The 27,046-nt window shown below is 39.5% G+C and overlaps 1 protein-coding gene across 2 annotated transcripts; it reads left to right on the top strand.

Moving 5' to 3' along the window:
* The first annotated feature begins 13,190 nt into the window (after positions 1–13,190).
* On the top strand, positions 13,191–16,772 carry LOC147862834 (insulin-induced protein). Of its 2 annotated transcripts, none has more exons than XM_087321818.1 (6): positions 13,191–13,485; positions 14,011–14,151; positions 14,738–14,862; positions 15,502–15,690; positions 16,231–16,282; positions 16,374–16,772. In XM_087321818.1, the coding sequence occupies exons 1-6, from the start codon at positions 13,429–13,431 to the stop codon at positions 16,497–16,499; spliced, it is 690 nt and encodes a 229-aa protein (XP_087177944.1). In that variant the 5' UTR covers positions 13,191–13,428; the 3' UTR covers positions 16,500–16,772. The 2 variants fall into 2 exon arrangements, with proteins under 2 accessions (XP_087177944.1, XP_087177943.1); XM_087321817.1 differs by having other exon boundaries at positions 13,192–13,485; positions 14,000–14,151.
* The last annotated feature ends 10,274 nt before the right edge of the window (positions 16,773–27,046 follow it).

Below are 27,046 nucleotides of genomic sequence, written 5' to 3'. Positions count from 1 at the left end.
CTTCTAATAAGGTTGTTTTAAACAAATGAAAATTCTGAATAAAACCCCATCTTAAAGATGGTTGCCACTTTCCTCCTATTGATGGGCACATAGTAGACAACCTATGCATCATCAAACGACTCCAAACACCTTGCATTGGCAGCATAGCTCTGCACACAAATTTAGAAAGCAAAGCCTTACACTGTGCATCTGGATCTACCAGCCCCATCCCACCATTTTGTCGTGGAGCAATCAATACTGCCCAAGCTACTTTAGGCCTTTTACCTTGACCTGTTTTCCCTCCCCAAATGTAGTTACGAATGAGGCGTTGCACCTGTAAAATACATGATCTAGCAAACAATGTAGTTGAAGCAACATACCAAATAGTCGCTAACAACACTTGGTTAGCTACAAGTATACGACCTGCAAGTGACAGGTTAACCGAATCCCAAAGCAACAATTTTCTTCTTAATTTTACAAGTAGAGGAGCAACTAACATATCTGCAGTAACATGAAGTCCCACTTGACAGCCTAAGTAACGAGTAGTGGTTCCATTAGGAACCCACTTGAATTCCTGCGAAGGCATCCAATTAGGCAAGGAATTTTGTGACACCCAAAAGCCAAGAGATTTATGCCAATTTATCTTTGCTCCAGAGGCCAAACAAAATTCCTCCACTACTTCTTGCAATTTACTTAAATTTTCATCATTACCTTGAACATAAATTGCAGTATCATCTGCAAATTCTGCATCCAACATTTGTTGTTGCGTGGCAGGCAAAGGCAAACCCTTCAAAGCAACTTGAGAGGAGTTTAAATACATTGAGAATGTTTCCATAACTAGCAAAAACAGGAATGGGGCCAATGGACAACCTTGACGAACCGAACGCGAGATAGAAAATTTTCTAGTTTGCCCACCGGCGACCAACACTGAACTAAAGGCCTCACGATACAAGGAAGCTACAGCCCTAATCCACTGCGCAGGAAAACCTAATCTCAATAATGAACCTTCCATGAAGTCCCAATCAACTCTATCATATGCCTTCTCAAAATCTAATAAAAGTACCGCTAGATCTTCTTTAGTTTTCATTCCCATCCCTGTTAATTCCCAAAACAAAAAAATATTGTCAAAAATACTACGTTCTTGCATAAATCCCGTCTGTGAGTCATGCACAATCTCTGAAAGAAAAGGTTGTAATCTCAAAGCCAATAACTTAGCATAGATTTTGTAAATTGTATTCAATAAAGTAATGGGCCGCCAACCCTTCACCTCATCCGTAACAACCTCACCTTTCGGAATGAGGCATATTAATCCCTCTTTCCACTTTTGTGGCATAATACCTGTATTGAACATTTCTTGAAATGCTGGCAATAGATCTTCGGCAATCAAGTCCCAATATGTAATGAAAAAATCTCTTCCCATTCCATCTACTCCCGGGGACACATCTGGCCCAACACCTTTAATAGCTTGTAATATTTCAAAGGATGAAAATGGACGAAGAAGCTGAAGAGATATCCGAGATGTTACCTTAACCACAGTAACAGCCCATACTTTTTGGCGCATTTGTTGAGTTTCAACACTTGGAGTATCTGCTGATAACAACGACTCATAATAAGTGGCAACAATGTTACTCATTTCATCTTTATCCATAGTAACTGTACCATCAGATCTTTTCAATTGTACAATCTGAATTTTATTTCTTTTAGGCGTAACATGTTGGAAAAAGAATTTTGACATGGTGTCTCCTTTTGTACACCATCTTGCTGCAGATGCATGAAGAAAAAATTGAGCACGTTTTTGCTGCAGAAAAGAAATAAGCATCATAACATTCTGTAATTCACAATGAATATATTGAGAATGAGGCTGTTTTTCTTGCAAAATTTGAAGAGAAGCCAAACCTCTCTTAGCATTCAGCAATTTTCTAGTGTAGCTACTTTGTTTTAACTTAACTTGTTGTATAAAGAAGTTGGAAACTGCGAGAAGAGCATTCTGTAATTTTTGACAATTAGAATCCCCTACAGCCATTCTCCAAATTGACAAAACTGTATTCTGCAAACTCATATCATCAACAATAAACCTTGGCACATACAATCGAGAAATAGAAGTATGGCTGTTCATACAGAATTTGAGCATAATCGGGGCATGATCTGAGAACGAAGTGCCTGATATAATACCCACATATCCTCCACGATCCCAAAAAAAAGAATCTGCATAAAACCTATCTATTCTCGACAGATTAAGAGCAACACTTCCTCGATTGGAACGTGAGTATAACAAGGAATCGGGCATGCGAGAGAAGGTTGGAATATGCCACAAATCAGTAACTTCATATTTGAAAATTAACTTTTCCCACTCACGCAATTCTAAACCCGATATAGTAGTAGAAGATCCACCTAATCTATCACTAGGGCTTTCAATCATGTTCCAATCACCACACATGCACCAATGTTGTGCCACAGGAAGATCTTGCAATAACTTATTCCACAAACGAATTCTTCCAGTAACAGAATTCGGAGCATATACATTCAAAAAACCAATCAATTTTCCGGAGATAAGAATAAGCATATATTGAACTCTACCACCAAACAATACTCCTTTAGCTTGTACATTAGACTGCCATTGCATTTTAAGTGCGATACAAAGGCCACCTTGAGTACCAGATGGTCCAAAAGCCTGAACCCATTCATAAATCCAATTACCACGTAGTAAATTTCTATTTGATGCTATCCTTTGTGAATTAAGATGGTGTTCTTGAAAGCATAACATATCAAGTTGACCTATTGAAGGTAAAGATAATTCTTGATTCAAGTAACATCTTACTCTATTACAACGACTCGTACCTAACCCTTGAAGGTTCCAAGATAAAATATTAAAATAATACATATCAAGATTGAGATGGAGAAGACCTCTTATCAGTCAAAACCACTTGTCTCTCCTTTTGAGATGAAGTTACTGCTCTTGTTATTCTTTTTTCCACACGGAAATCCTTGACTAACACACGATGGTCTTTATATACCCTATTTTTGCTATTCCCAAGCGCTTCTATAGTATCCTTTGCAGATGCAAAAACATACGGTGATTGCCCCACACCTGTCTGCAAAACATCTGAATATGATCGAGCATTTACCTTTGCATCATTATGTTGAAACGATGTTATCATTTTCTGAACTGACGCCTTAACTTTCGTCGGATCTTGTTCTAGCATTGAGTCAATGACTGGAACAATTTCCAAAGAGGAAACGGAAACCGGCATAACTACATCTTTTTGCAAAGCGTCCATACTACATTCAGGCAACACTAAGGGAGGAGGAATGGCTGGTATGATCTCCAAAGATGGAGCAGAAATCGACATTCCTAAATCTTGCCTCAACGTGTCCATACTACCTTCCGATAGTGCAAATTGAGGGACATTGGAACAACTCATATCAACACCTTTTCCCTTACCCACTTTATCTAACAATATATCAAAACCCTTTACTTGTTGAGTTTCATGAGGCACCAGTGAAGTGACCACATTATTATTTTGCTTATGCATAGCTACAATAGGCTTCCCATGGACAATCAAACAATCTTTTGCTAAATGACCAATTTTTTTACAAGAAAAACATTGGTTGGGCAACCCAAAGTAAAGCACTTTCTGAATTTTTTGAAACATATTACCTTGCAGTTTTGGAAGGCGAATCCAATTAGGTAACACTACATCTTTCTTGCAAAGTAACTTGACCGACGGAGCTCCTCCTTTTACTACAATATCCTTGAATGTAGATGAGTTAACATGTAAAACTCTACCTATTGCTGCCCCAATTTTGTGAAGAACCTCCCTCCACTCCTTGTCTAAACCTGGAAAAACAGCAGTACACGTAAAGTATCCCGTTGCCTCCACCTGTAGGGCTGCCGTATCAAAACCATGGGTCCATGGGAAAAAAAGAACCCATGCACCTGAGATTTCTACCGAGTGGATGGAAAGGATATTGCAAACGGAAGAATGATCTTCAAACTCCAATTGATAGCAACCTCGACCCATCAATTGAATATCAGTTATCTTATCCAATTTTTCCTTTAAGGCTGCCTGGAGAAGATGACGAAGATCCCCTCTACTCGGTCGTTTTCCCAGGACTTGGGCAACAACAGAGCACCGCTCCAATCGTTTAACTTCATTGAGAACAGTGAGCTCATCTTCCGGTGCCAATTGGACATCTATAGTACCGTCAATCGTAGGAGAAGCAGGGGCCGATTCGCTGGATCGCTCCTTGGGCGTTGACGAAGACGGTGTATACATCGACTCTCTTCTAGTCCTGAGTTTGTAAGACTCCCTACTTCCTAATTAATCGTTCTCTCTTCTCTTCCAAATCTTTCTCCTTACTTTTCCCCAATCACCACCACCACTAATTTCATCTGCTTCGATGGATACAAAGTTAATATAGGCAGAAATCAAACCTGTTGGTAGAGATGTTGTAGCGCAGCAGAACGAATTTGTAGCCCAGTGGTTGCTTCCCTTCCTCTGTTGTGGCGGCCGTGAAGCTCAGACATAGGGGAGGGTCGCCGAATATGGTCGCTGGGTCTGATGCAGAGGGATATTGCTTTCCTTCCTCAAGACTTTCGACAGAGCAGACAGAATCATTCCAAAAGAGCTATTAAACTCTTAAGAGGCTTTGGTCATTAATTCATTAGTTGTTAGTTGAAATTCTATTTAAGAACCTTACCCTTCAATAACTTGAACATTAAAATGTCAAACAAAACAACAGAAGCTGAGTGGTGCAAAGTCATGCAATCACAGTTAGAATTTGAAAATAATCCTTAAAAAATATAAGGAAAACATGTTTCTCTTGTTTGGGGCTACTTGTCCAGCTCAAATTGATGATTAATCACACTAGTAATGCTATAATCAAAAAGACAATGATTAAGATAATTTCTTGAGCACATGATTATCCTCAATAGTATGATATCATAAAGGAGGTCTAGAAATACAATCATGAGTTTCAATAGAAGATTTAAAGATAGTGAAGTCAATCCAAAGAAAATTGAGTTAACACACCGAGTAAGAGTCAACAATAAGCTTGGCTCAAGCTTGAACTGAGCCGTTAAACTGTTTTGAGGTTTGGTTTGGTTTGGTTTAGGCTTGAGCCTCCTTAACTTATTTGAGCTCGGTTTGGTAAGGCTCAAGACGAACCGCCTTAATCGGTTTAAGAACCGGTTTGGTTCAAGTTTGAAAACTCTCAAACCGGTTAAGCCGAAGCCGAACCATTGTCGATTCCTAACATTGGGTGCAAATGAGTTTGCATTTGAGAACTAAGGATTTCATTTCCATAAAAGTTATTCTGAACAAGGGGGAGGCTTTGGAGTATAATTAAAGGCCTTACTGTCAAACTTTCTCACGATGTTCTAGGAGAATTCATTGTTGCATAAGTGTTTGGGCACATATTAAGACGTTTTGTTTCTAGGGGGGCATCTTCTAAAAAATACAATGTGTCACAAACCGACAAAATGATGACATACGCAATATCAATGCATGCCATATGAAGCATTTTTATTGAATTTGAGAATACAATGGAAAAGAGGCAATGAAACTAAGTTCTAAAAAGATGTGGTTGCTTGCCACTTCCAAATGTCTAAAGAACTATAGATCTTAAACGTGCAACACATTGTGAACAAAACGGCCCATATGTTTGACTAAGGAAGAAGGATAAGTAAGATGAAAGGAGAGAAATGAAAAGAAATTATTAGAGAATAGTAACTACATATGAGAGAAGGAATGAAACACATAATCAACACATAGTGTTACATGGTTGGTTGGAAAGGCGAAACAAAGATAAAATTCTTCAAATGATTTGAAGCATTTGATGGATAAGAAAAGGAAAACATGACTTCTTATTTTAAATATCTACTAATAAAAGGGCAAGCCCCTTTTTTGTCATGCATAGCCATATAACTAGCAAGAGTGTATCCAGAACTAATGTACGACACTTTAGAATGATGTTAAACCATAACAAAAAAATAAGAGGACAACTCAACAATCAACTTGCAATTAATTGTATTCAATCTTATTCCTTAAGTTCCATGATTAGCGGTGTAGATAAGATGTCCCATCCCTAAGAGAAACAAAGCTTGAACCATATCATCCTTAAGTCGTTTTGGAGGAGACTATGGGCATTGGATATGCCAGAAAAAATAAAGGCTTGGTTGTGGCTTCTTAGCCACAAGGCGATACTTGTAGGCGAGTGGTTGAGCTCCTGTGGTGGTGAGGCTAGCTATAAGTTATGTGGACAGGCTTTGGAATCAATCTCTCACTGTTTTTGGAATTGTACAAAAGGCGATTAACATTTGGAGTAGAAGCCTTCGAATCGTGGCAGCCTGTGGTGTGAAAGGGAACGTTGTGTGGGGCTCAATACAAGGATTGTCCCTAAAAGGGGAAAGTGGAATTACCAAGCACCTAGGTGGTTGTTTCCACCGATGGCTCCCAATATTGTACATGAGTTGTAATTATGTATGTATAGCTGACACAAACGTGCGTTAGTATAGTCATGTTACCCGGATAATGTTGTTAGAAAAGAGTTAGTTGGGAGCTGTAGAGTCGGGGTAAAATAGGGTTTATTTCAATTTTGCTTGAGTTAAGGATCGGTTGAGTTTTTTTGCTGTTTTTGTTTGATAGTTTTGGAGTTTTTTCTCCAAGTTGTATATGTTGATCCCATTGTGGATTTGGACAAACTTTGTTGTATTCTATTTGCTAACTAATGCAAAGTAGTGGATTTTTGGGGGAAAAAAAATAGTAAATGTTTTCATTGTTTTTTTCAACTCTTATTTGAAACATTTATCATATAGACATAGGTCCCAAGATTTAGAGCCTCTTTTATTATTATTATTAATCTAGGAAGTTCATGAACTCTAGGTAGGTTGATCTTTGAAATTTTATTCATAAACTAATAACAGGTCTACATTGTGAATCCAAGAATACAATTATTCTTAAGGCAAGACTTAGAAAATGCAGATGTAACGTGTTTCGGAGGCAAAATTTTCTTCTACTACTTTGATTAGAAAATGTGTCAACCGGAGAGGCGTGTGCACGTTGAGATACCTTTAGTGGGAACGTGCAACAAAGGGGAAACTTCTTATTAACTAAAACACACACAAACTTCTTACACACAAAAAAACATAGAATAGTAACGCTAGTGAGTGTTACGTATCTCTATAAAAAATAGTAACGCTATATGGCATGTAAGAGTTAGACCTTTGCCCGAGGGGCTGGTGGTGGTTGGTGTTCAGATTGTAGTTCCATGGCCAAACCCAAAAACCCTCATAATTCTACTACTACTACTACTACTACTACTACTCCTCCTCCTAGGCCATTTTCTTGCTCTTCCCTTCACTTCAAGATATGGGCAATTGCATTGCTCAGCTTTGCCACTTCTCTATTTATAGTGTCTCGCTTGCTCATCAACACTAATGGCAGATCAAGCTGGCCAACCGATTGCCTTCTCCAAACCCTAATTGACTTCAATGGCAGAGACACCGACAGCAGCAGCAGCGAGGGAAGAGCCGGTGGCGCGGCGCAAATGAATGGCCGAGTCTCTCGTCTCGCGGGCGGTGGCCTGGTCATTGGCAAAAGAGATGATTCGAGGGGAATGTTTGCGGGTGATCTACGCCAGATGGAGGGGGCTTGGAACAAGCTGTGCTTCGGGGAGCCGCCGGCCCACGAGAGGCTGCGGCTGGCGGTGTTCGTGAAGAAGTGGCCGGTGGGCGGGGTGCCGGGAGGCCTGGAGAGGCACGCGCTCACACTTCACAAGGTTCTGGCCACGCGAGGTCACGTGGTGCATGTCTACACTATGTACCCCCAAGAAAGCAGCAGCAATAGCAATAGCAATAGCAATAGCAATAGCAATAGCAATAGCAATGGCACGACCATTGTGGAGGGGAGCTTGTTCCTCCACTTCTTCCCTCCGACGCTTAGCAATAGCTTCGACTACGCCAAAGCGCAGGCGGCGTTCATGGAGCAGGACGGAAGGGAGGCGTTCGACGCGGTGCACACGGAGAGCGTGGCGCTGCCTCACTGGCGCGCGGGGGGTATCAAGGAGCCGTTGGTGGCGACGTGGCATGGCATCGCCTACGAGATCGCGCACACGGACATCGTGATGGATCTGGTGAGGAAGCCAGGGGAGGAGCGGAGCCCGGATCTGTTGAGAGCTCTGAGCAGCAGGCTCATCCGCGTGGCAGACGAGGTGCGCTTCTTCCCTGTGTACCATCACCATGTGGCCACCAGCGACTACGTGAGCGACGTCCTGCAGACCATCTACGAGCTTCCCGGGCCCACTGTCCACACCATCCTGAATGGCGTCAACACCTCCGAGTTTTACCCCGACCCGGCCAAAGGCGCGTCCTTCCGGTCCCGCCACCGCGTGCCCGAGAATGCCGGCCTTGTTCTCGGCGCCGCCGGCCGCCTCGTCCGAGACAAAGGCCACGAGCTCCTCTTCGACGCCTTCAAGAACCTCCTGGCCTCTCCCACACATCCCGACGTCTATTTACTCGTCGCGGGCCAAGGCCCTTGGGGCAAGAGATACGAGTCGCTCGCCCCTCGCGTCCGCGTCCTCGGCAGCCTTCCTCCCTCCCAGCTCGCCGAATTCTACAATGCCATCGATATCTTCGTCAACCCCACCATGCGCGCCCAAGGCCTCGACATTACCCTCCTCGAGGCCATGCAATGCGCCAAGCCACTGCTCGCAACGCGGTTCTCGAGCATCACGCGGAGCGTGATCGTGGGCCCCGAGTTGGGCTACACATTCTCGCCCAATGTGCCCGCACTCTCAGCGGCCTTGAAGGCTGTCCTAGCCGATGGTCGAGACGTCCTCCGACGCAAGGGTGATGCGTGCAAAGCGTATGCTTCGCACATGTTCGACGCACAGAAGATGGCGTCGTCCTACGAACGCCTCTTTCTTTGTCTCCACGATCCGTTCTATTGCCATTATCCCCTCGCTTTCGACCAATCTTCTTGTAATATAACCACATCGACATCTACTACGCGGCCAACCTAGCAAGTTGAGCTTGTCCTTGGAAGGCCGTGCTAATATGTTTATCAGCATGCCTTACGGAGACTTTTTTCACAACTTTTGTTTGTGGAACACACAAGACAACAAAGGGCCATTTTTACGAGCAAAAACACTTGTTCCCATGCCCAAGACTAAGACATTTTTACTAGCAAAAACACTTGTTTCAATGCTCACGCGGGCGTAAAAATGTAATGCCAATTTTGTAAAGCCATTTATTCAAAATAAATTTGTCAAATTAAACTTTGAAGAGTTTACATCATTTAGAGCAACATATGCATGTTTAAACTTAAGACATGGAAAACTATTTAAACTTTAAATCCAGAAGCCTATATCATCACTACTTGATTTTGAAGTATGATTAGGAAGAGCTCCTCATTAACAAGATCCAAACTATGTACATTATAACAATTCATGACTACCATGTTTCTCAAACTAGAACTATATTGACGAGCTTTTATCCTAACACACCATGAAACCCTATAGTTTACATGACTTGCTTTATGAATATAACCCCATGATATTTACATATTTAAAATTCAGAAATTTGGTAAGGTACATTTGTAAATCTGTAATCAACAAGACTTAGTTCAGAACATCGAAACTTTTCATTTATTAGTAAATAAAATTGTGTTAATTACGAAAAGAAATATAGATAACTCAATACATCGTTGGGATCTCAATCAAGATATTACAGACTTTGAGAAGTCAGGTGATGAAAAGACCGACATAAAAGGCAATTTCATGCTTTACCAACTCACATAATTGGAACTCCTTGAGCGATTATATCCATGCAGTTTCGAACAATGAGAACTGTCTAAGTAAACTAATTTTCAATTATGCATCTAATGCAAAGGTATAGTCACCGTATAAGCATATGCCAAACATGCCATAACCCCCAAGCAACTAGTATGCATGAACTCAAGTAAAAACACAAGATTATTGAAGCTGAAAATGTTACTAGTACATTGAAATGCATGAAAACATGATAGAAATGAACATTGTAATATGCATAAACTTAAAACTATAGAATGCAACATTGAAATCTAGCACCTTTGCAAACCAAAAGGTTACCGGTTGGAATTACATTGTCATGTTATTTAAAATTTATCTCATGTAAGCCAAGCATCTTATAACATTGAATTTTTTGACATGTCTTTACTTCAAGAAGATGCTAACAAATTTCCTCTTCTTAAACATTGGGTTTTAGACTTTTCACACGATTTTGATTGGATGGCATACTTTCTTTGATTATGTTGGCTTCTTCACTTTCTATAAATATGATCGTTTTGTTTGACGAGGAGCTTATAAAAACCCCATCAAAATCAAGATTTAATTGCATGGTTTCAAAGAGAGGCCACTTGTGACTGGGAACAACTAGTCATAGATTGTTCCGAAAAGAAAAAAGAAGATAGGTTCTAACTTTTTGTCAATTGTAGCATGTGAAATCGGGCAATTAACATAGTCACTCCTGCTTACCATATAATGTGAAACCTAGACAAATACGCAAGGTATTCACATAATATCTAAAAGGAAATGTAAGCTACAAAAACCTAAACTCAATGAATCATCTCATTGCACCATCTTGGTCATTACCCATAAGTATACGAATGATGAATTTGACGTGTAATTGATGATGAAACAATGTCATGATTACTAAATCATCTAGTGGCTTATTTGAATTTGGTTGAAGAGAAAAGTCGTGGATGAGAGTAAAAAACATTAATTCAACGATGATGTCAGTATGGCGTATCAAGGTGCACACCACAGAGAGCACATCTAATGACCAACAAAGTTCTACCTCCACATTGATGTCATAAGCCAAGGGATTTGAAATGTTGTATACCCTATTAGTAGTGAACCTGACAAGAGTGGTTGTCAATCACTCTTGAGTTGCCAGTTTCACAACCCTAACTTGCGAGTACTGTCATTCACAATTCCTTACAGTAACCTTGTTTAAGACACTAAATAAGTATTGAGATTAATTTAAAGAGTAAAGATACACATGTAAAGGCGAAGACACATATTATATAGTAGTGTCATCCTTGTCTCAATTAATACAAGAGTTTACAAAACACACACAAGAAAGAGGAGTGATTAAGGTATAGTTGAACAACGTTTAGTCATAGTCAATCTACTCGCTTGCGTGAAACTTTACGAAAGGAGGGGAAGAAAGGTCAAGCTTAAGTTATATGAAGATTTCAACTGAAGAGGAGGAAGAAGAGCTACAAAATCCATCAAAGTAACTTTTACAGCTTTCTACAATTAGGTTTGACCCGGTTCACATTGGGATGACCCTTTGGCCTAGGCTTTGCAAGAAGTTTTGTTCTATTCCCTGTTTTCTTTAATATTTGGTTGAGCTCAGTGTTGAAGTTGTGTAACAAATAATTAGAATAGAGCACAAATGCAACAAGGAATGTGAGACAATAGACAAGTCACAAGATATTGAGAGAGAATGATTGAATGGAACGTACGATTCTGTAACTAATGTTGTTAATCTTGATTGGGATCAAGATAGACAACCTTATTTATATATGTTCTTGAAAACTACATGCAAGCAAAGAATATTATGAAAATATGCATGCATGCTCTTGAAGTTTCTATAATTTTCTAAGGATTTCTAAAATGAAGAAGTTACTCAAAGTATACATAATACAAGTATTTTACAATAATCACGTTATGTATAGAGATACATTGACTATGAGACTTGGTTATGACATGGAAGGTTTGGACTCTGGAGTTTGATTCTTGTCTATTACAAGAAGATGTTGATGTCTTCTTGAATTGTGTCACATACGATGGTTTCTTAACACTCACTTATCATGGATGATAAGGTGAACGTTGTGTTATTACAACAAATCCTCACCCTTAATATCCAAGTCCCCCGATGGAAGTGTCCTCGATGGCCTAGAAGGTTGTAACATTCACTCTTTCTTATGTAAAGACGTAGGGCTCCCCATTCATGAGATGTTAAGGATAATCTCAAAGCCAAAGTGATTACATAGTTTAGGTCCTTACTTCAAATTGTCATTTGCTTTTGTCACATATGTACACATCTCGTACATGAACGCCGTTGTGAAAGAAACTAATAACTTGTTATTCAAGAATCTCTTTATGAGCCTTTGGTGGAGCACCTTGCAATCATCATAATGTTCTATCGGAACGTGTTTTAGTTTAACCTTCCTTGCTCTCACTCTTGTCACTTTATTTATAGACAACCAATTTGCATCACTTATCATTCTGTAAATAAGGACTATAGGGTTTATGTTAGAGAATGAACAACCATATATGACATTAAAGTCCTCCTTGGTCTCACAAAACTTGCAATAAATTAATAATTGAAGACGCTAGATAGGGAGGAAGCAACCACCTTTATTCAAACGTAAATAAATCTATGATTTGCATACATATGCATATGTTTGTTAGCCCTAAAACTATGCTTTTGCATATATAATTCTAAGTTCTAACCCTAAATGTATGTATGTTAACCCTAGTTAGAATATTAGTCAAATTTGGCAAGTTCTTACCTTGTCTTATATACGGCTTAAATCTACGTATGTTTACCCTAAATGTACATTTTTGCATATCCAAATCTAACCCTAAGAGTATGTGTGTTAGCACAACTCAAAATATTGAATCAAAATTTGCAAGTTTTCACATGGTTAACTATGAAGATAAGACTTAAATGCACATATGTTAACCCTAGTTATATGTTTTGCATATATGATTCTAACCCTAAATGAATATATATTAACCCTACACTGAATCTTAATCAAAATTGGCAAGTTCTTACATAGTAGACTATGAATTCATCTAAAATGTAAGGCTTAAATATACCTATGTTAACCCTAAGTGTATGTTTTGCATGTCCATCCCAACTCTAAACGATTGTATGTAACCCTACGTTGAATCTTAATCATATTCGGCAAGCTCTTATGTGGTCGTTTGCAAATGCATGTAATATATCAAGCTCAAATGTATGTGTATTAAGTCTAAGTGTATATACATCTAATTTGTCACTAATCGGAATCGTAATAAAATCCTAGGAATCGTAATAAAATCCTACCTAGTTGATTTCTTATTTACTCTTAACGATTTTGCCCTAATCAGCAGGAAAACACAACATATGAGAAGTTAGTTTGGGGGGAAAAAAAGGTTAGTTTGGTGGGTCCTTTTGAAGGAAGATTAGTGTTTTTTAGAATCTGAGAAGAAGAGGACTATCATTTCTAAATTCCCCCAAAACAAAAGCAATGCATCCTCTGCTTCTCCTCCACCATAGCTATCCTCCGCCTCTGTTGCGTCGCCCTCACTCCTCACTCCATCTGAAGAGCTTCTTCGTTTCTGAGATCATACGAGCAACGCCAAATCATGAGCCCAGATATCGTCGACTTATTGTAATGACGCAGTCCACCGAGGATGACAAAGTCCAGACAACTGATGAATATCCTGTTGGATTCCCATCTTACAAGAAAGGTACATGTTACATACATGCATTTCTGTTCGAATTTTGGATAATCAGCGAATACCTTTTGCACTCCTCGAGTTCTTAAATTGTACAGTAAATCATGCATGTGTTAGGATACTGTTAGGATTTGTCAAATTTGTAAATTAAGTTAAATAAGGATTTTTGGTATTCTATTTTCTAGAAATTTTAACCTTATGAATGCTTTTCTGACAACAATGCCAAATCAATATGGATCGAGCCCCAACATCAAGTTTCTACATTTTGGCTGCTCAATATGATAGTAAATACGTATTTTTATGAATGTTATTTTACAGAACGTCAAGATGTTCAGCTCAATGTGTAACTAAAAGATTATCATGTTTAAACTGATGCCTTCAAACATGATGTGATTTGGCGTGCACAATCTCACATTTCGATTTGGCATTCTAAGGCTTAATATTGAGTTACACTACGATATTTTCAGCTACCACATGGACATAAATATGATGCTTATGGGTTTTCTTACCTGGTTGGTTTTTGAAGACATATTACAGAATTGGCCAACCATAGGTGGAACATTGCTGGGGCTAGGTTTTCTCCTTGGCCCAATTTTAGATGGTATACACTCAAATGTGGATTTGCAAACATATGGAAATGGAGCAATCAGCATTGGACCTCTCAAGACTGATGTGGTGGTATGCATCTGAAATAATTCATGGTACAACATAGCTGATATTTTGTCAATTTTAACCATTCAATTTTATGTGCTCTACTCACATGAATCAGGCTCCAAACCTTTTTTTGAACATGATTTCGGCACTTGTCGACTTGGTTATATTTTTTAACATGCCAAGCATCAAACTTACTGGATCATCTCTCACCAGATGTATTGCAATAATATTTATTATTAATCAGATATAATTGAGGCTACACATTTTTTCCTTTTCAAACTTATGATATACAACACTCGCCATTGTTATTTCAATGAAAGATAGTTTTTTTATTTGTTTAGAATTTAAAGTCCTTTTTACGGGATATAATTGCATCAAACTTACTGAATTATCTCTCACCAGATGTATTGTGATAATATATATTCTTAATCAGATATAATTGAGGCTACCCATTATTTCCCTTTTCAATCTTATGATATACAACACTAGCGATTGTTATTATGTTGAAAATATACCTTCTTTATTTGTGTAAGATTTAAAATTCTTTTTATTTCTGCCCTATTGAATAGGAACAATATATTTCTCTTTAATTTTATTGGAATGGATACAGGTTCCGCCTCTCTTGGCAGTCTTTTATTCCGTTGTTGGTTTATTGCAACTTGCATTGGACAAATGGATTGCACCTAAGAATTGGAAATCAAAATCAAATTTGGGACGTGTACTCCTTTCCCTCATGTAAGTACTCTGTGCAATGAGCGAAGGCTTATATTGAAAATCAATGCATCTTTTTTCTGTGTATAGGATGAACAAATTTAATGTGACAAAGCAAGATGAACAAACTTAATGCGTTTGTTCATTCATTAGCAGTGGGTATAGTATGGCCTACAGAAACACAAGTTGTAGGATTGAGAATGGAAAAAGAAAAATTATTAATTGGATTATAAGCAACGCAATAGGAAGCCCTAAGTCTAGGGTCTGATTATGACATGAGGACGAAACATCCTTTCTCAAACAACTATGTAATGTTTCGAGAACAATCTTTCCATGTTCACCTTTCATCAACTTGTAATCTTTTGGCGACCTGAACGATCACATTCTGCTTTGCTTCATGTTTATTATGGATGCTTTTAGCAAGTCTGTGTTGGAATCGTCACATTATTTTCTCTCAAAGAAAGGTTAGATTGTGCAATAAGGGACTTTGCTCCTGCATCCACTCTTTCTAGATTTAGTCATGGTTGACACCTTTTGTTCTTATGCCTGAGGTTTACCACAGTCTATTGATGTAATTGTTAAGAAGCTATGGACCTAGTCTCTATCGAGAAATAAATAAAAATTTGCATTCTTTTTCTTTTTTTTCTCCTTACACTGTTATAGACTTCTGGTGATCATACTTGAGGCAAGTGCGGAGATGTACAAAGCTGGAACTCCATACAATATTGAAGCATATATTCTCTTTGCACTGGCAGAGATAAACTGGGTCTTGTGTGATGGAACATGGTGGGGTTTTGGACTTGCTGCAGTTGTGGGAGTAATCTGTCCTCTTAGTGAAATTCCTCTCATGAGGCAAGTACACATCAGTTGGTATTTAAGATAGTAGAAAAATGGTTGCATACGTATTCAGTTTTTAAAAATCTCTCACAATTTTTGCATATTCTCATGAGTCTTGGCTTAAATGAAATGAATAACATATAAAACATGCTAAAAGTTCATAAAGTACTACCATGATATACTTAAGAATGAAAATCCAAGGGTAATCCAATTTTCGAGTTACTTGTTTATTTAGGCTCTTATGAATGAGAAGATACCATATCTCATTAGCTTTTTGGAATCTCCTTAAAGGTAAGTAGGACAGTACCAGACATATTGTCATTACAACAAATGAAAAGAAAAACAAAACTGTGAAATCATTTCCTATATGATATAATTGATGATATATGAACATTGTATAACAATAGCATCATTTGGAAAGAAATTATCTATCTGCTACAAGTATGAAAGAAAATAATGAAAAGCACATATATCCTGGTTTTTTCATGATTACAATAGTGATTTTTTGTTTTTACTGAGAGTAATCTTGGTATTTATTGGGGAATGGTTTTGCAGACTCTTTGACCTTTGGCATTACACAAAGCCTAACATTGAAATTATGGGAGAGGTTTGTTTTAATTATGCGTGAGAATGCTTCTCTAATGTTTTTGTATGTTCTTCATATATCTTATATTTCTCTTGTGTGGTGTGGGAAACAGGGATCGGTGACTTGGGTCCTTGCTTGTTACTTCTCGTATGTGCCATTCATCGCAAATTTAGCTCGTTGGTTGAGTTCACAAAATGCAATGCCAGAAAAAGTGGGAGCAGAATCGAAGGTTCCATAGAAAATAGTATGTAAATTCCTTATATGTTTTTTGAAGTCCAATATAGAAGCATTAACATGTGTATTTAGAATTTATAAAGACATCGCTTTCTTGCACTGGAGCTGGAAGTCATTTCCTCTGTATCTATTCATGTACAAAAGCATTAATCATTGCAAAAAAAATAATGATGTGAAAAGATTACAATCGCTCAGTGAAATGTGCAAGATGAATGTCCATGCTGACAACAATTAGTTGTATGGCTTGTGTAGCTAATTCATGTGTCCATTTCTCTTGCATGCATTTTTCTTGTTACAAAACCTTCATTTGTATGTAGAATCCTATTGGAAAAATATATTTATATTTGATTTCAGACTCATGTTTGAAATGTAGATTTGTTTTTTTTTTTTTTGGGGGGGGGGGGGGGTTCATTTTAGAGCATGAGCCATATATTAGAAATGAACAATGCATATTGATGCCATTGGCAAAGCACCTTGCCTACACAGTTTTTAACTAGGAAAGCATACCCCCCCTTAAATTACCAGAACCTAATGACCAATAACATGTTGAGGTATGCACAGGCCTCTTCTTCTCAGTGTCTTTTTCTGTTCTTTCTACATTACTATTTATCTCTTAAAGATTTGCACCATCATTTACTTCCTGATGATTGATGAGCTGTTTTCATCTATTTTTTTGCTTTGAGATTGGTAACTCATTTATTTCGATCATGTCTTGACCCTGTGATGTAGCAAGCATCTTCATCCATAGTTAGATCTTCTTTTACATTTTTAAAAACCTTGTTGTATCTGCTGAGCCACACGATATGGAAATACTTTAATCTAAGTATCTGCCAAACAACAAGGGGATCAGAAATCCTTGATATCTTCCAATGTTGGTAAGTGGGCCCTTAAAAGTTGTCACTCATCTTCTGGAGTATTGGGATCAATTAGTTCAATGCCATTGTCCTTCCTTCAACATAGAAGGACATTCAAAATTACCCTCCCAATTGTGCTAATTGCTAACAAACAGGAAATTGTTTCCAAAGAAATGACTAAGAAACATGTGGGAAGCTTTTTATCAATGCATAGGCCTAAACCATTGTGCTAAAACTATGTTAAGGAATGGATGTTGCTTTACCACAAGGGCTCTATTTGGTTTTTTGCTTTATTTAAATCAAATGTTTAGCTATTTGGGGTAGATCTATGGAATCACAAAAAACAAGATGTGGAAATCATTAGAACTAGAAATCCCCCATTGAAGGAAGATATGCTATCTTTTATCCGGGTTACAAGTAATAGGCAGTGTTTCTAGAGGAGGTTCACTAGAATCCTATCTCGTCCCTATCACACTAGAGTTTATGTCAAACTTACTGGGATGAATCATAGAATTATAGAAGTTAAGAAAATTTAGCGAGTTGGTAAAGGCTCCCAAAATTTGTAGGTTTAGTTTAGTGAGTTGGGTGCTCTCATGAGGGGTCTTGCATAGCAATCCCATGGTGTCTCAAGACCCAATGATAAAAAATAATATGGTCATTGGAAAGATCAAGACTTTTGTCTATTGGAAAAACATAGATGTAATTAAGTTCAATAATAAGATGGAACTTAAGGGGTGAAAGCCCTACATTAATGTCTCTCTTATGCTTATTCACTTGTTTGAAAACTTGAATCAACAAAACCCGACTACAAAAAGAGAGAATTGACCACACAAAGCCACATTACATGTATCTTTTTTATTAGCTAATGTGCATGAGGAGACTCAAATCAAACCCCTCAATACCACCCAATGGGTGTTTAAATGTCTAAGGGCACTTGGCCATGCATGTTTGTGGAATGGGTGTCCCTTTCATCTCCCATGTGTCCTTGTACATTTTTTATGCTCAAGTTTTTCTAGATCTATCCAAACTAGACATCAATGTAGAACTAGAATTGTTACCTGTAGACATTAAGAAAAGGTTTCATAGGGGAGGGGGGAACTTGACTCAACACGAAACCTTGCAAGTTCCAATAAATAAATGTTCCTATCTAGAAGCGTAGGGAATTGAGAGTGGAAATGAAATCACATGAGAATCAAAAAAACTCTAGGGGCTAGTTGTCTACTTAAACTACACATTTCAAATTTCATTTGCTTACATGAGGATATTCACTTCAAATTAATGTCCAAACATCACAAAAAAGTGTGTACAAATATTCCATATTTAGGACTTGCATTCTCTTACTAATGCATAGGGATTCAACATAAAAGCATTTATGATATATGAGTTGCCAAATGTCATATCCCTAAACCACGGTCCACAATTGAGAACTTTCTCTTAGAAATATTTCGAGAACATGAGAAACAAAATCTCATCTTTCAAAGATGTACATATATTGGAACAAGGCAAGCAAAATATGAAGAAAGTCTAACCCATATATTAAGTAAAGATAAAAAAGGTGAAAAACACGAAGACAACTTGTTCGCTCATTATTATTTTGCTTCACATAAAACAATGAAGTGCGTGTAAGTACTTAATACATGTAAGGGCATTATCTAAATAGTTAATTTATAGTCATCATCATCAAGTACATATAGGTAGTTATTGCATTGTTATACAGAATAATAGTACATGTAAGAGTATTATCTATGTTCTTAATGTGTTGACATCCTCGTGCATCGACTTGTTCATTTATATGCAATATATTCTTTTACAAACAAATCCAAAACATTTAATAGTTTCCGATTTTCAAGCCAACATTAAATCAAGCTTTCTTTGCCAAATACGTGCATTGTTGACAATATATCGTACGTTGCGCACCAATGGATTAGGTTCAATGCTATATTTGTTTTCACGAGGTCAAGTTACTTAAAGCTCTTGAAATTTTTATAAGCAAAAAGGGAGGGAGGGGGTTGGGTAAATTCATAGACTACTATCAAAACTACCAAATATGAAGCTACAACAATACAATTAGATGCAAGGTAATTTCTTATGAATGAACAATATGTTTTTATTATGGTAAAAGGCACCAAACTAGTGGATTCATTCCATGGGGAAAGGGTCTTAGGCTACAAAAAGCAATTAGGTAGACTATTGTTACAAAACCATGCATTTGTACCTTTTAACCTCCTTCCTACATCGGTGAACTTTACTTGGGATTTGCAATTGTTTCTTACTCATGGTTCACCAAGCATCACTAGCAACTCCATCTAAAACCCTCATCTTCCCTTGGTAGTGATATGTCTTAGTCCATGGCTAATTTCCACAACCCACAACACTAAAAGTGTCAACATATGGAACTTTTCGTCTTGTTACTCTAATATCACCTCTTTAGTGCAATTAGTATTGCAACAATAATCATTTCTATTGTATCTTTTCATATAAACAAGTGAAAACAAATTCTCATCAAATAAATAAATGACCAATTTGTGGGCAAGGTATTGTATTTAATGATTGTTTTATTCTTCATCTGTGAATCCAATTGCATAACCTAAAGCCACGAGGAGTAACCCATTGTTCTCTCCCTCTCAAGTGTCATGCTACCCATGTATTTCCAATTAATATTTATTTTTAGACCAAACCATATAATAACGCCTAAAAAGGCATAGATAGCCTTAAGCTTGGTGAAAAGACCACAATAATCCTTTATTAGTTTCAACTTTCAAATCGGTGCCATAGTGTGAAAATAGGGTTTATGTTGGAATTATCAAGTATGTATAGTGGCAAGGCATTCTATTTAGTGATTATTTTATTCTTCATCCATCAATCCAATTGCATAACCTAAAGCCACCGAGGAGTGACCCAATGTTCTCTCCCTCTCAAGTGTCATGCTACCAATGTATTTCCAATTAATATTTATTTTTAGACCGAACCTTATAATAACGCCTAAAAAGGCATGCATAGCCTTCAGTTTGTTGAAAAGACCACAAACATCCTTTATTAGTTTCAAATCGGTGCCATAGTGTGAAAATAGGGTTTATGTTGGCAAATTCTTTTGCTATAAAGTCATGTAATAATCAAGATTACAAACTTTAAATCTTTGTTTGTTTATGCTCAACACCACGCATATCACGGATCTAGATATAATGTAAAAACGTTTCATTGAACTTTGATAAAGTTTCTACATCAATATCAACCCTTTGTCTTCAATTGTCCTACATATGAAAACAATTCTTCTTAGCATCTTCATCTTGACAAATTCTTCAAGTTCATCATTGAGAACACATGTTGACAACAATTGCCAAAATTCAATAACTTGATCAAAAGTGATGGTAGTTGCGACAAGTCAAAATTTTAATGTATGGCTTGAAGAACTAATCGTGTTTGTGGTTTTCTTTTTCACTTCAAAAGATGTTTGTAGTTTGATGAAACTAGCACATTTTTCAAAATTTTCTGACAATGGCATGCACGATGAGCTGTATTAATATGAAGTTATAGTCATTGTGAAGTGCAAAAACATAAGGTAACTTATTCTTATATTTATAAATTATGTGATATGCTTGATTGTATAAATGTTCATTTTCAACAATGACAAAACAAAAGATTAATTCAAAGAACATGTTTGGTTTTCTCATATATTATTTTTTCCCTTTGTAGATTTCTATCAATGTGACTTTTTTATGCGCTTGCCACCCAAGTTTCATGAAATTGTGGATACACAATTATTTATTATATTTCGTCACTCATATCTTTATTTTGATTGTGTGTTTGTTTAGCACTTTGTCATTAAATCCATGATGTGCAAAGTGGTCTCTTTATTATTATGTGCTTTTTTTGGCACCTTTTGCATTCAATCTTCGATTTGCAAAGTGAAGATGTTCCGATACACACAATTTCAGGGAATCTTTTATAATTATTACGAAGGAAAAATGTACAAGAAAATCTCCATGACATGTATTTTTTGGTACAAGGAAAGGTTATAACATGAAGGTAAAAATGAGACATTATTGTTATGAAATGCTTGCGTTATACAATTTGGAAAGGAATTAATGCACGGATTACTGTTTTAATTCAGCTTCTTGCAACAAGCTTTGAAGAGCTTCAAAAAGTTGAGTAATAAGATATTATCACATTATAAATCACTTGTTATTACGAGCATGCACATGATAAAATGCTTGTAGGTCCTAGCAGGATTTAAGGACATATATATATACACACACACACACATAAAATTATGATACATATAGATTTGATTCTGTGGCTCTTTGGATGGCAAATCTTAAGAGAACCTGTGATCTCATAAGATTTCCTATTGGGGAATATAAACAATAGCAATATTATGACAACAACCATGTGGAACTAAAGAAAACATTATGCTACATGCTTATCATTATTCTACACCAATATAAGTATTACTTAACGTTAAGATAAACCATGCACGATAACAATGATCATCATATGGTATATATGGACAACAAGGTGTACCGGGGTATTTTCAGCACACAATCGCCCCCTAGCTGAATTGATTAAGCTAATTTGGCACATATTAATAACTACACTAAGAGCTCAATATCAGCGGATTGATGGTACTAATGATGCTGCAGAACTAATGAGGCTGAATTTTCGAAAGCGATGGTGTACTACACCAATGACCGCAACAAATGGAATGGATATACTATGGAAGTATGAAGTACCCAAATGGTTGTTCCCCCTCCCCTTAGATGAACAAGGGGTGTGAAAGACATGGCATGTGGGATAGTGAATGTAGGTGATGTGCATGAAAGGATGGCTAGAGCCATATGTGAAAGTGTAAGTCAAATAAGCAAGATCTCTTGTGTAGGATAGGATAGTCTTGGCTCCGCCTTCCTGAGAAAGGGATCTCTTGCCACATCTATATCCAAAGACTACTTGTTTTAGTCCACAAAATTTTTATGTTACATTCTTGAATCCTCGTATCAAATGCCAAGGATAGTCAAAGAGACATTAGTTATGACATCAAGCCTTGAGTAAAAACTTGAGTAAAGTGCTTGTATATGTGTTCCTATCAATGTCTACATCTTTTTTTGCTTGGCATACAACCTACTTATTTATAAACCCCAAGCTTTATAATCATTAGACAATCACTTTGACAACAACATTCCTATAATCTTTTATTTTTGATCATATTGAAAAGCTTAGAATTATCTTTGGCCTTATCATGTCTCCATCATGTACATAGTACACTTATTTAACTATGGCATGATGAAAATTGCAAAGTAGCTTGTATTCTACTAGGATTCTATCAACTTGTCAAGAAATCAATAATTCTATCCACTTTTCCATATAAATTGTATGACTTCATAGTTGGATTTCTTACTTTTTATGTGGAAACTTTATGGCTTTGATGAATAAACAAAATCAAGCATGTGGCATAGCTTAGAATTGATTTTTATTGGAAATAGAATCCATAGTAATCCACTATCAATTCAAACCAAATGTCTCTATGAACAAAGTAATAAATATTTCTATCTTCTGAACCATTGAAGAAATTGCTTCTCTATGTGTTAATTGCATCCTCTTAAAATGAAGCATTCATGAGGTTATGTGAGGCGTGTTTACACAGGAGTGCATGTTGTACATAATGTCGAGCTTGAATCTCAACAATGAATTATTACATTGTATGTAATCTAACGATTTCCTCTTGAATAATCTTAAACCTCTCACTAGTTGTTGAGTGCTACTAATTAAATGGTACATCGAGGCCATAGTAAATATGGAAAAACGAATGCTTGTAGCACTTTAAGTTGAGTTGCAACAATCGTTGTTGAAACTTCTAATACAAATTTTATTCTTGCTTGAAGTAATATCAAAGTTGAATTTTGAGAGGGGTACATATTACACCAATAAATAGATAGATTTTTAACATCCATTGAAGACCAATGCCTTACAAAGTTCAATTTAAGAGTAACAATGAGATGACTACATAGCTAATTATAACACCAATCATGAACACAACTAATTATGTTGGGATTTCGGTCCCTCCGGATGGGATGTCCGGATGACGAAGACCCCGGTTACGGAGCCGGATGACGAAGACCCCGGTTACGGAGCCGGATGATGAAGACCCCGGTTACGGAGCCGGATGACGAAGACCCCGGTTACGGAGCCGGATGACGAAGACCCCGGTTACGGAGCCGGATGACGAAGACCCCGGTTACAGAGCCGGATGACGAAGACCCCGGCTACGGAGCCGGATGATGAATGTACCCGGAGAGAGATCCGGATGCGGGGACATATTTGTGAATATGTTTGCCACGGGCCCTTGAGGCTATATTTGTAAATAGCCCGAAAGTCATATGTGTATAAATATGACTTAGGGCAAACAGTTTTGTTGCTGCTCATTTTCTGTCTTCACTTAGAGGGAGCGAAGTGATAGCAGCCGAGAGAGAGAGAGAGAGAGAGAAACGAGGAGGTCGTTGCCTCTGTGTATTACCGCCGCCTGTGGCGAAGACAGTGAGCTCAAGGTTGTTGCCTTGAAGCTTCACCATTGTCCATCTCTGTTCATAGTGATAGTTGGAGTTTGAGGACTCCCGTGGTTTTTCCCATTTAGGGTTTTCCACGTAAAACATCCTGCGTACCTTTCTTTCTATTGTTTTCGTGCATTGTTGTATTTCCCGTTTTCTGTAAATCGATCCTGTTCCTCGGTTGTGGCCGAGCACTGTCGAACAACAAGTGGTATCAGAGCAACGGTAAAACAGAAAATGGAAGGCGGCGGCAGCGGGCAGCCGGGGATGATGGTGCTGAATGCGCAGAACTACGCCGACTGGAAGATAAAGATGGAGGACCTGCTCATTGTTCGGGATCTGTATGAACCGATCGACAGGTCGGAAATACCCAAGGGGGTACTTGAGACGGAATGGAGGCTTCTGAACCGGAAAGCCGTTGCAACCATTCGGCAATACGTCGACGTGAGCGTTCTACAACATGTGGCGAACGACACCAACGCATATGAGATGTGGCGGAAGCTGTCGGGCCTCTACGAGAGGAAGAATGCGTTGAACCGGACCTCCCTGATGAGGAAGATAGTGAACCTCAAGTACCGGGATGGCGAGAGTATGGTGGAACACGTAAGCACGTTCATGGGATTCGTGAACCAGCTTGCGGCGATCAAGTTCCCGTTGGAGGATGCAATGCAAGCCATCATCCTGATGTGTACATTGCCGGAAAGCTGGGAGAACTTGGTGGTGACCCTCAGCACCTCCTGCACCGAAGATAACTTGTCCCTACAAACGGTAAAGACAAGTATTTTGAACGAAGAAGCGCGTCGAAGAGATAAAGAACCGGCCTCCGACTCGAAGGCGCTGCTTACCGAATCGGAACGGGGAAGACAATGGAACCGGAGTCCGCAAAGACGGGAGAAGTCGGGGACCCGGTCGCAGTCAAGAGGAAGACCCACATGCTTCCACTGTGGGAAGCCGGGGCACTTCCGGAAGAATTGTCGGCATTACCGAAAGGACAACGGAGCCGTCGACACCGATTCGAAGAAGTCACCGGAGAGAAACGGTGCATACCGGGGAGCCACGGACCGGAGAGGTTCGGATCGGCGAGGGCAGGACCGGAAAGGAACAACGGCACTCGCGGCAAGTGAGGAAGAAATCATGCTCATCACCGAAGAAGGCGAACTAAACGTTGCCGGCGATGAGACGACCTGGGTGGTCGATTCCGGAGCATCGTTCCACCTGACCCCGGAGAGAAGATACTTCTCATCCTACACAGCCGGTGAGCATGGCTGTGTCCGGATGGGAAATGAAGGTACGTGCCGGATTGCCGGCATAGGAGACGTGTGGCTGATGACATCAACCGGATGCAAAATGCTGCTGAAGGATGTCCGACACGTTCCGGAGGTTCGATTGAACCTGATTTCGGCCGGGAGGCTAGACGATGAAGGCTACACAGGTAGCATCCGGAACGGCGAAATGAAGTTCAGCAAGGGGAGCCTGATAGTGGCTCGGGCCCGGAAGGTCAACACACTGTACCTGATGAATTCCCGGCTATGTCCGGAGGAGCTGAACGTGGTAGCCGACACTGCCGGTGAGCTGTGGCACAAGAGACTGTGCCACATGAGTGAGAAGGGGATGAAGAGGCTTGCAGAAGACAACCTTATTCCAGTGAAGCATGTGCACCTGGAGAAGTGCACCGACTGCCTGGCCGGTAAGCAAAACCGGACCTCCTTCCACTCAAGGCCACCGACGAGACGTAGTGCACCATTGGAGCTGGTGCACACTGACGTGTGTCAAGTAGAAACGAAGTCACATGGCGGAGCCCAGTACTTCGTGACATTCATTGATGACCACAGCCGGAAGCTGTGGACGGCACCGTTGAAGTCAAAAGATCAAGTGTTGGGCGTCTTCAAAGAACTCCACGCGAGAGTGGAAAGGGAATCCGGCAAGAAGCTGAAAGCGATACGAGCGGATAACGGAGGGGAATACCGGGGGCAGTTCCAGGAGTACTGTCGCTCGAAGGGAATCCGACTCGAGTTTACTGTGCCGAAGACGCCGGAACTGAACGGGCTGGCCGAGAGGATGAACCGGACCATAATGGAGAGGGTCCGGAGTATGCTGGCGCATGCAAAATTACCCAAGGGGTTTTGGGCTGAGGCAATGTCGACGGCGACATACGTGATAAACAGATCGCCCTCAGTACCTTTGGACGGAGACACGCCGCAGAAAGTGTGGACCGGTAAGGAAGTGTCCTACCGGCATCTGAAGGTGTTCGGGTGTCTCGCTTACGTGCATGTGGCAAAGGACCGGAGAGGAAAGCTAGATCCAAAGACCCGGCCATGCATATTCCTCGGTTACGGCGACGACGAGTGTGGCTACCGAGTATGGGACCCGGTCGACAAGAAGATATTCAGGAGTCGAGACATCATCTTCATGGAGGACAAGACACTCGCCGACTTGGAGTCGGAGAAGAAGATGAAGAGCTCCAAGTCGACCGGTGAGGATCAACTCTACGAGGAGCAGTCCCGACCGGCAAGGGACCGGTTAGCACTCGAGGATCCGGCCGAAGACGGTGAAGAAACAGAACCGGCCGAAGAAGATGAAAATGATACCGGAACCGGCCCCGATCCCGAAATGGATTCGGATGAAGGAGAATCGGAAGAACCGGTTACCGAAGCTCCGGAACGGAGATATCCTCTAAGGGAGAGAAGGGCCCCCCGGAGATTTCCGGAACCAGAGCACGTGCTGCTAACCGACGAGGGGGAGCCGGAGAGCTTTGAAGAAGCAAAGCTTGACAACCATAGCCGCAGGTGGTTAAGTGCCATGCAGGAGGAGATGGATTCCCTGCATGAGAACCACACATATGAACTTGTGGAGTTGCCAAAAGGTAAGCGGGCACTTCGAAACAAGTGGGTGTTCAAGCTGAAGCCTGGAGATGCCGGAAACCCCCCGAGATACAAAGCCAGGATCGTAGTGAAGGGGTTCCAGCAGAAGAAGGGCGTCGACTTCGACGAGATATTTGCCCCGGTAGTGAAGATGACCTCCATCCGGACGGTGCTGAGCATAGCGGCAAGCATGGACCTCGAGGTAGAACAGATGGACGTGAAGACGGCATTCCTTCACGGTGACCTCGAAGAAGAGATCTACATGCGGCAACCGGAAGGATTCGAGAAGAAAGGGAA

Source organism: Azolla caroliniana, unplaced genomic scaffold (assembly GCF_043228905.1).
Source record: "Azolla caroliniana isolate FFs.n. ecotype wild unplaced genomic scaffold, voAzoCaro1.0.p SCAF_6, whole genome shotgun sequence".
Lineage (NCBI taxonomy): Eukaryota > Viridiplantae > Streptophyta > Polypodiopsida > Salviniales > Salviniaceae > Azolla > Azolla caroliniana.
Note: the sequence above shows the minus strand (reverse complement) of the source record. Positions and strands in the feature narration are given on the sequence as shown.

Coding starts and splice junctions, on each gene's coding strand:
- LOC147862834 (XM_087321817.1), top strand. CDS start 13,263: ATGCATCCTCTGCTTCTCCTCCACCATAGCTATCCTCCGCCTCTGTTG. Junction 14,863..15,501: donor CGTGTACTCCTTTCCCTCAT/GTAAGTACTCTG, acceptor ACACTGTTATAG/ACTTCTGGTGATCATACTTG. Junction 16,283..16,373: donor ACATTGAAATTATGGGAGAG/GTTTGTTTTAAT, acceptor TGTGGGAAACAG/GGATCGGTGACTTGGGTCCT.